Source organism: Misgurnus anguillicaudatus, chromosome 10 (assembly GCF_027580225.2).
Source record: "Misgurnus anguillicaudatus chromosome 10, ASM2758022v2, whole genome shotgun sequence".
NCBI classification, from domain to species: Eukaryota; Metazoa; Chordata; class Actinopteri; order Cypriniformes; family Cobitidae; genus Misgurnus; species Misgurnus anguillicaudatus.
Window position 1 is genome coordinate 24,080,279 of NC_073346.2, and position 10,230 is coordinate 24,090,508.

Below are 10,230 nucleotides of genomic sequence, written 5' to 3' on the forward strand. Positions count from 1 at the left end.
TGGTAAACAGAATGAGAACATGGATCCATCATGCCTTGTTACCACTGTGCAGGCTGGTGGTGGTGGTGTAATGGTGTGGGGGATGTTTTCTTGGCACACTTTAGGCCCCTTAATGCCAATTGGGCATCATTTAAATGCCACGGCCTACCTGAGCATTGTTTCTGACCATGTCCATCCCTTTATGACCACCATGTACCCATCTTTTGATGGCTACTTCCAGCAGGATAATGCACCATGTCACAAAGCTCAAATCATTTCAAATTGGTTTCTTAAACATGACAATGAGTTCCCTGTACTAAAATGGCCCCCACAGTCACCAGATCTCAACCCAATAGAGCATCTTTGGGATGTGGTGGAACGGGAGCTTCGTGCCCTGGATGTGCATCCCACAAATCTCCATCAACTACAAGATGCTATTCTATCAATATGGGCCAACATTTCTAAAGAATGCTTCAGCACCTTGTTGAATCAATGCCACTTAGAATTAAGGCAGTTCTGAAGGCAAAAGGGGGACAAACACAGTATTAGTATGGTGTTCCTAATAATCCTTTAGGTGAGTGTATGTTATGAGATTTTATGAAGGTTATGCTAAATTAGAAGGCAGTTGTGTATGTACAGTACTACATGATCATAGCTTACTAGGTTTTGAAATGGCTACTGACATTTTTTTTGTACCATTGTTTAAATGCATAGTTCACCCAAAAATGAAAATTCTGTCATCATTTACTCACTCTCATGCTGTTGCAGTATAATATAATGCAGTAGTATAATGTTGTATACATTTCTTTGTTCTGTTGAACACAAAGGAAGATATTTGTAATGAAGCAGGAAAAAGAAAAATACTACAATGGAAGTCAATGGTGCTCAAAATGGTTTGGTTACAAATATCGCTCAAAATATCTTCCGTTGTGTTCAGCTGAACAAAAAAATGTATACAGGTAAATAATGACAGAATTTTTGGTATTTAAGTGTAAGAATGATCTTTTAATATTTATGGTGCATTTTTGGATAGGACACCATGAAAAGGCAGGGAATTTATGAAAGAATGGAGAGAAACTTCCTAAACTTCCCAAAAAGATGTAACAACACAGCACATATACTATAGGTTGAACTACAGGTTTATTGTGCCCACCTTCATTGAGAGGCAAAGAAAACCATTCATCGTGGCATATTGACCTTATCTTAATCATATCTGACAGATCTGTATTTCTGACTAGAGATTAAACCCTCACACATTCTCAGTGGCTATTTGAGGTTTCTACTTGGCTCCGTTCAGGGACAGCAGGTGATGTAAGATGCGAGAGCAGTAGAAGCAGAAACTGGTCGACGTCTTTGATGGAGTCTGCTGGAGGCCCAAATCACTACCAGCTGTAGCGTGCTTTGAAGCTTTACGATCCAGCCACTCGCTCTCATTCTCTTTCTTCCCCTTTCTCTCAACATGCATTTTTCTGTTTCATGTGTCCTGTCAATCCTGTACCTCTCTACAGATACCTCTCTAAGTGTATTTCACTCTCTCCACAGATCTGTTGGTCGGTGCTTTTGGTGTGAGTAAAGTTGTGGCTTACAGGTGAGATTTTACTTTAAATACACCATAGAAGTTTATGTTTGTTAATATAGCAACAAACATTTATTCCGGTCTTCTCGGATAACTTGCATGCTCATATAAACTTTACAGAAACTCACAAATGTTTTCCCCATTAGAGTGAGTGGTACAGCAAACACCTGTTTGAGGTTTAGCTGGAAGAACTTGAGACGTTCAAAGTAGTTTTTCACTCATCTATGATACCACAGAAACACTTTGGAAATTGCATAACAGAAAATATTGAAATGTCTGGCCGTCTGGCCCTACGATGTGCCAGTGAAGGATTCCATTCCTGGAGTCGACACGACCAGTCAACAAACATTACCTACAGACTTTCAGCATGTCTAGTCTGAATAACAAAGACTTGTGTTTTAGATCAGAAATGTTTCAGAATAGTCCCTGCTCCAAAGGCACCAAATACACATTTTAAGCATACCTTGATACACACTCTCACACACGAGGGGTGTCGCAATGTCAGTGTTAAAACGATTAGCTGTTGTGGGCTCTGGTGTATTTGTGTAAGCTAACATTTCCACTGCTAATCCGGTTTGAGCTCTAGTCTCAACAGACTGAGAGAGCATGCCGAGGAGAGAGACAAGACTCATGTTAACTTCTTATTTACTCAGCCTGTCTGATGCTGTATTAAGGCTCTAAATGTTTAGTTTCTGTTGGTTAAATGTCCTGTAAACAAAAAGTTTTTATTTGAAAAGCCACAGATAATCTGGCCCTGCTTCTCTGAAATAGGCTTGGTGAGACATCACACCTGTTTTAAGGACATCCCTGGGCTTTGTAAATGGCAAAAAAGAATTAGGGGCCGGCTAAACCTTTCTTTAGCCAACCAGAAAACTAGCTAATCAAAAACAGTTTATGTCTGGACAACATTACTGCAAGTAAAAATGTATGGGTCATATATGGGTCAAAACACAATAGTGGTCCGAAATACACAATACTGGTCCGATTTTCCCAAATGTCCCACTTTAAAGAGCACCTATTTCATTGCTAAAAACAATGTTATTTTGTGTATTAGGTATAATACAATGTGTTTGCGTGGTTTATAGTTACAAAAACACAATATTTTCCAAATACCATACATTTTTGTAGCTCCAGATTTCACTAAAAAGCTCTTTGCCCTGATTGGCCTACTAATCTGTACGTTGTGATTGGCCTTAATACCTCTGACGTCAGCCGGAAACGTGACGCTCCTTACCATGTTTGAAAGATTCGCTTACAATTCAATGCTAACAGGAGTTAACTTACAGGCTGTGAGTCCGAAGCGGGAGGAATTATGATAATGTCGGTCTTTACTACATCACCAATCCCAGAAAGTAAACTGTTGCCTACAATCTGTGTGTTTGTTGTAGTCCAAGAAAAGAGATTTACGATGCAGACGATAACTCGCGTCATTGTTTACTTTGGGGTTTGTACCTTTTGCATATCGTTAACATGTACTAATACACACTTACACACCAAAGGAAATGTAAAAACGTGAATCGGAGAATAGGTGCTCTTTGAAGAATGGATATTGTTGTATTCAAATATTTTTTAAAGATGCATTAAAATTTTTGTATGCATGTTGCATTGGTGTGTTTGAAGTGTAAACCAAAGCTCAAAATTGAGAAGAATGGGTTGGCAAAAAATTACACGCAGCATATGTTTATAAAGGCAAACTCTACAATTTTAAAATCTCAAAAAGGGAAAGTTTTTAAGGGTTGACTGCGTCTTACGACCCGCCAATTGAATACTTCTGTTCTATGGCATCGATTTAACAATACAGCACAATTTTATCATTTATAAATTATTTTGTGGACCCCCAGGAGGCATTAAAAGCAAATGTTGTACATATCCCCCCAACATTACTTTTGGTCACTACTAATTACAAATACTAACTACTCATAATGGCAGTTGTTCAAAAAATAAAAAATCTAACTTGCAGATAGTACTGGTTTTTAGATAAATGGTCCATGTTACCAGCTGGCCTTGACCAGTATTGTGTTTTGACCGAGGGGCAACCTTCCGATCCAACCCGATCTCACGAATTTCCGTGGCATTGTCACAGAATTTTTTGCTCATTTTTCCGTGGCATTCTCACGGATCTCCGCATTTTTACGTGGCCCTGCCATCGATTTTCTTTTCCGTGGCATTCTCACGGATTGGTTACTCAACTGTTTTGTCCTATTTTCTTACCATTGTCGCTTTGGTTTAGGGTTAGATTTACATAAATTATATCCCTACCCAAACCCAACTCTAACCCCAACTGCAGGCGACAATTGTTTAAAGTTTAGAAAATATAAAAAAAATGCATCAGAAAAAATTGTATAAACCAATACTTAAAGTGACATAATAACGCAAACACCAAATCAAACCCTAAACCGAAGTGACAATGGTTTGAAAATAGGAAAAAGCAGTTGAGTAACCAATCCGTGAGAATGCCACGGAAAAGAAAAAATGCGGAGATCCGTGAGAATGCCACGGAAAAATGAGCGAAAAATTCTGTGACTATCCCACAGAACTTTGTGAGATCATGTTGTCCGATCTCTCTGATGAAGCCATTACGAAAGTGATTTAAACTGATTTTAGCAACCAGCCACTTCAGCTTCACCCATGTCCCACCTCTTTACCCCTTTTCGTTTATCCGCGAGTGATACGCGGTGACGCGGGGCCAAGATGGCGACGGCAGGCAGCAGCGGCTACTTTAAGCTTCAAAAATGCTCTTCACAAACCAATGGATGATGTCATGGACACTACATCCATATTTCTTACAGTCTATGGTTTTGACCCATATATCAGTGTGTTTTTATTTTTTTGTGATGTTATTCCCATTGTTCATTACTCCTTTATGCTAGATCACGACCGGTGGTCAGAGTGGACGCTCAGCTGATTTTGACACCCAGAATTCTTAACCCCGAAGACAAATCCTGCCGCATGCCCAATTCTGATGACATGGTCACCTGGTAAGTCTTTGGCCCTGACACATAGTATGGGCAACACTCATACTATGTGCTTTATGTCAAATGTATACACTTAAGCTTTTAATACACTCTGTCCCTGTTTCAATAAGTGTTTAGCTGTTAGGACAGATATGTTCATCGCTTGTTATTGGTAGAAAAATGCATGCTGGGCCGAGGAGCTACGGCTGACTGGGAGGTTTAAAAGCCATGTGGTCTCTACTGCCACATTACAGCAGTTTTTTTCTTCTCTGTGGTAAAACTAAGTGTTTCTGGAAGTCTCCGTGCATTCTTTCAAGCCACACAAAAACGCACACAACCCAACATGTAAAACGTTACGTAGATGAATATTGTGTGCTACAGCTAGTCATAGGCCCCCTGACTGTAAACAAACTAGATCTGTTTGGCCGCTCAGGCCGCATGTGCCTATGTGTTAGTGTTGGCGTTGGGAAGAAAGGACATAAGGACGAACTGAAGTGCAATAACATGAGAGTAGCTTAGCAAAATGAAGGTAATGTCTGTTTAGACATAGAGACGCACAAGGAGACTCACAGGGGGAAACAGAGACAAAACGAAACAGAACGTGGGCAGAGATTACCGATGACAGAAGGGTTGTGGGGTAAAAGAGGTTCCACTGGGGTCAAGACAGGGGTTGGGGGTCAACCTCCGGGCATTTGAGTGTGTGTATGTGCACAGGCCTGTGTTATTATGCATTGTGTCTACCCTTGGGAAAAGTACTAAGGAGGCATCATTGAATAATGCAGAAAGCCTACTTCCTTTCCTAAATATACATGCCATGAACACACACGCACACTCTTTCTGTACAGCGCACACACTTCTTCAATATTTTGCTATGCTGTTTAAAACCTAGGAGTACTACCTGGAGGGGTCATGACAGGGTTTCTATGGTTGGAACACAATGCACAATGCTGGACCGCATCAGTCCGGGCCTCATGGGTATTCCGTGTTGTATGCGAAGCACAACATTTTGCCGTTTATCACTCATTTAAACTCAGACATGCTTAATGCTGTGTAAGTGTGAGTGTGTCTGTGCAGAGGGGGGCTAATGGGGTGTTTCTGATTAGACATATTTAGGTTGCATGCAATGCTATGCGTAGAATTGGCCCTTTGGGCCATTAAGACTGCTTTCGTAAATCCCCAAGCACAGATATCATTACAGGTTCCACAGAACGGAAATAAAGTTGTTAAGCACCAGCTGGCGAGGTGCGAGCATGCTAGAATAAGTGTTTAATTTAAAACATTCATTTCTGGGGGTGTAACGTATGCGTGTGTCTCGCGATGAAATCGCGCAATGCAAATCTTCAGGCCTGGTTTATTTGTGTTGCTTTGGCAGTGGTGGGGTGGTTTTAAACAGAGCCCTACGGCAACCGAATTGCCTTCTTTAGATTCCAGCTAATAAATTGTGCGAGACAAAGTTGGGAACGTCCTGTTGCATGCTGATATTTGATAAGAGTGTGTGGGAGTTTGACAATTAGACTTTAAGTAACATCTAGTAACGTTTCATATAACTGAGGGTTTCAGAATGTTCCTAAGATATTTAACGAGAGAGAGAGAGAAAGAGAGAGAGATTTTTTCCCTTCACCCCATTTTCAGACAGGAACAGGAAGTTGTTTTGGCTATTTCTTGGGTTGCTCTAATTGGTGGCCTCTATTAGCAGACTAATAGGGAGAGGAAGAGGGAGAGATGGAGAGATAAGGCTGGAAAAGAGGCTAATAGAGTGGAGGCAAATTCAATTAAGTCATTAAAAATTGAGGGCAACAGAATCTCTCAGCGTACCACGTTTCCATTCAGCTACATACAGTGATATAGTGCATAAACACTTTACTAACACAAGCATCTCCAAAATCTAAACACTGCTTTTATGTTGTCATTTCTTTTAGATCGAGTTAAGCTGTACTGAATTTTTTCTCTCCATTTTTTTTTCAGTCTATCAGTAAATGTGTGTGCTACGATCTCTGGGATTGGAATTCCTGATTATGTAGGTAAGTGCATAATTTTTGTCTCCCTGTCGTGAAAATCAAGTTTTTATTGTTGTTTATGTCTATATGTTGTTTTTAATATGCTTTAATGCAAACCATGTGCAACCATTGCGGAGTATTTTCTCCATAAAATTGGAGACAGTTTCATTATCACGGTTTAAAATCACCGGTTTTCAAAGCCACAAACCTGTAACCAATCACATCAACACAGTTAAACATAGTTATATTATGAATGGATGCATAGACTCAGCACTGAAACCATTGCAGCAATGCTGCTTCAGCTCCACTCCTCTACTTCTGTGACGCCATCAAACGCTGCTCACATGTGCTGTGTGAATGCTCTTACCTGCTAACATAAGTGCTATGTCTGAAACTGATGAATGTAGCATCTACACTCACCTAAAGGATTATTAGGAACACCTGTTCAATTTCTCATTAATGCAATTATTTAAGCAACCAATTACATGGCAGTTGCTTTAATGCATTTAGGGGTGTGGTCCTGGTCAAGACAATCTCCTGAACTCCGAAACTGATTGTCAGAATGGGAATGAAAGGTGATTTGAGCAATTTTGAGGAGGGCATGGTTGTTGGTGCCAGACGGGCCGGTCTGAGTATTTCACAATCTGCTCAGTTACTGGGATTTTCACGCACAACCATTTCTAGGGTTTACAAAGAATGGTGTGAAAAGGGTAAAACATCCAGTATGCGGCAGTCCTGTGGGTAAAAATGCCTTGTTGATGCTAGAGATCAGAGGAGAATGGGCCGACTGATTCAAGCTAATAGAAGCGCAACTTTGACTGACATAACCACTCATTACAACCGAGGTATGCAGCAAAGCATTTGTGAAGCCACAACACGCACAACCTTGAGGTGGATGGGCTACAACAGCAGAAGACCCCACCGGGTACAACTCATCTCCACTACAATTAGGAAAAAGAGGCTACAGTTTGCACAATCTCACCAAAATTGGACAGTGAAGACAGAAAAAAATGTTGCCTGGTCTGATGAGTCTCGATTTCTGTTGAGACATTCAGATGGTAGAGTCAAAATCTGGCGTAAACAGAATGAAAACATGGATCCATCCATTCCTTGTTAACACTGTGCAGGCTGATGGTGGTGGTTTAATGGTGTGGGGGCTGTTTTCTTGGCACACTTTAGGCCCCTTAGTGCCAATTGGGCATCATTTAAATGCCACGGCCTACCTGAGCATTGTTTCTATCCCTTTATGACCACCATGTACCCATCCTCTGATGGCTACTTCCAGCAGGATAATGCACCATGTCACAAAGCTCAAATCATTTCAAATATTTTTCTTGAACATGACAATGAGTTCACTGTACTAAAATGGCCCCCACAGTCACCAGATCTCAACCCAATAGAGCATCTTTGGGATGTGGTGGAACTGGAGCTTCGTGTCCTGGATGTGCATCCCACAAATCTCCATCAACTACAAGATGCTATCCTATCAATATGGGCCAACATTTCTAAAGAATGCTTCAGCACCTTGTTGAATCAATGCCACGTAGAATTAAGGCAGTTCTGAAGGCGAAAGGGGATCAAACACAGTATTAGTATGGTGTTCCTAATAATCCTTTAGGTGAGTGTATGTACATATATATCTATGGTCTGAGCTGCTGCAATTGAGTGGAGATGGACTAATTCGCAACTAACAACTAATAACTTCGCAACTCTAACTAGCGTTACATTAAAGCTTTTATAAAGCATAGAAATTACTGTCACAGGAAAAAAACTTGTACATATGCTATTATGATATTCAAAAACACTGGAGGCCGGTGGCTTCTTTTTTTGAGGGCACACGATGCGAAGTCTGTCACAACATGTATGTAGTCCATCCTGTGTGTGGTTCGTAATTTGAAAATGTGTGTTCGGCGCGTTGACTGAACCTATGTGCATCACGTGTCTTATCAAAATAAGTGTCTGCTGCAGATGCGTCTAAAGGGTTTATGATAAAAGAGACACTCGCGTTTGCCAGATACTCGCATAATCTCGTGCATAACCAGAGTTTACTGTTAAGGGAGTGTCTTGCGTGTATTTTGTGAACGTGAGCGTCTCTTTTATTATAAATGGTTTTGACACGTGTGCAGCAGGCACTTACTTTGACATAACACGTGATGAACATGGTTCACATGACGTAACAAACACATATTTTGAAAACACGAGCAACACACATGACACTCCGAGATACATATTTTGAATTTGCGCCCCTCGGAGAAGCAGTCACAAGCCGTCACTGTTCAAAGATGAGTTTTAAGTGATAAAATTATTGACTACAGAGGGACTTTAAATGCATTTCATTTGACTAAACTGGTGTATTAAATTAACAAATAATTTTTTTGTGTTTCTCCATATATTAAAGATGTTTGGCTTTTTCAAAAGAGTGTTGACATTTAACCTAGATAATTAATTGGATATTATCCAATAAGCCATTTTTTAAACAAACTACAAATGCCTTTGAAAACTCAGCTAAATTTGTTTTTTGTGATTTATCTTTAATATTGACTAAGACTTAAGTTTCCATCCTGAAACTTTATACTATCGTATATTATAAAAAAACTTTTATAGAGATAAAATGAATAGGATTTTACCAAACCCCACCTTTGCTAGGTTTATTGTACAGGCAACAAAAGCTTTAATCATCCAATAGCTATCGTCTCCTGGTACTTGCTGTAATGTATGGAAACGTTTTTGTTATTCACTATCAAATACAATATGCTTTTTACAAGCACTTGATTTGTTTGCATGCAGGTATGTCTTAGCACTTGTTGAACATCTGTGTGTAAATGGTCCTTATAATGGCTAAAATGGAAAAGGTGCCAAGCTCAGTTACACCAACAGGCAATAAAAGCCACTTTCTCAGCACTTTTCAAAAGAGGTCTGCTAAAAACGAACTGCTTACAGTTTTGGACATGACGAAGAACAGGTGTGACTGAATGTGTTTCTGTGCGTGTGAGGCCGCATGTTTGTTGGAATCTGTTGTGTGTTGTTCAGAAGCCACGGTGATTAATCTTAAAAACTTGCTATTTTTGTGGTCCAAATGACGTGTTTGGTCCAGGGAGAAATTGCAGGGATTGAGTGCTTGGAGGCAGAACTAACAATAGGGTGGTTATGTTTGTCTTTCAGCTTTGAGAATGGACCTGCAGTTGGATTGGCTGAAGCAGCGTGGAGCAGTGAAGAGAATCTTGTTCATGGACTCTCACCTGCATCACCGAACCCAAAACCTTGTCCTGGGTCAAGGGGACCGGCAACATTGCCACAACTACTCAGTTTATCTAAGGGTCAGTCTTATCGTACACATTTAGCACAAACCTTTGCAAGGCTGGGATTGTTCCTCATGAAACATTCTTGTTTTATCTTTTTGATATAATTGAAATCATGGGAAAGTTAATTGTGAGCCAAACTAAGCTCCTAATACAACACAGCTCATCTGGATCAAATAAATTAATAGATTTTCACCTCTTCATGACACTCTTATAAACATGACACTAAGCAGTTCTTCTATACTTATGAATTTAATTAAGTTTTGGGTATTTAATAATCCAATCCAATTTGATGATAGTCACAGGCAAAATAGCACATCAGTAAGATAAATGGCAAGTGTAAAGCGTGAGAACAGAAATGTTTGGTTAATAATATTAACATTAAGATTGTAAACCATATAAAATGTCTTATTACTCTGCACAAC

At 39.9% G+C, this 10,230-nt stretch overlaps 1 protein-coding gene across 1 annotated transcript in view; it reads left to right on the plus strand.

Moving 5' to 3' along the window:
• The window catches only part of itga8 (integrin, alpha 8), an 84,254-nt gene that overhangs the window by 38,081 nt on the left and 35,943 nt on the right, over positions 1-10,230 (plus strand). Inside the window, exons 14-17 of the mRNA XM_055210602.2 lie at positions 1,522-1,567; positions 4,426-4,533; positions 6,475-6,530; positions 9,669-9,823. Of these exons, the coding sequence (XP_055066577.2) occupies positions 1,522-1,567; positions 4,426-4,533; positions 6,475-6,530; positions 9,669-9,823 (365 nt within the window). The remainder of the gene's footprint in view (positions 1-1,521; positions 1,568-4,425; positions 4,534-6,474; positions 6,531-9,668; positions 9,824-10,230) is intronic.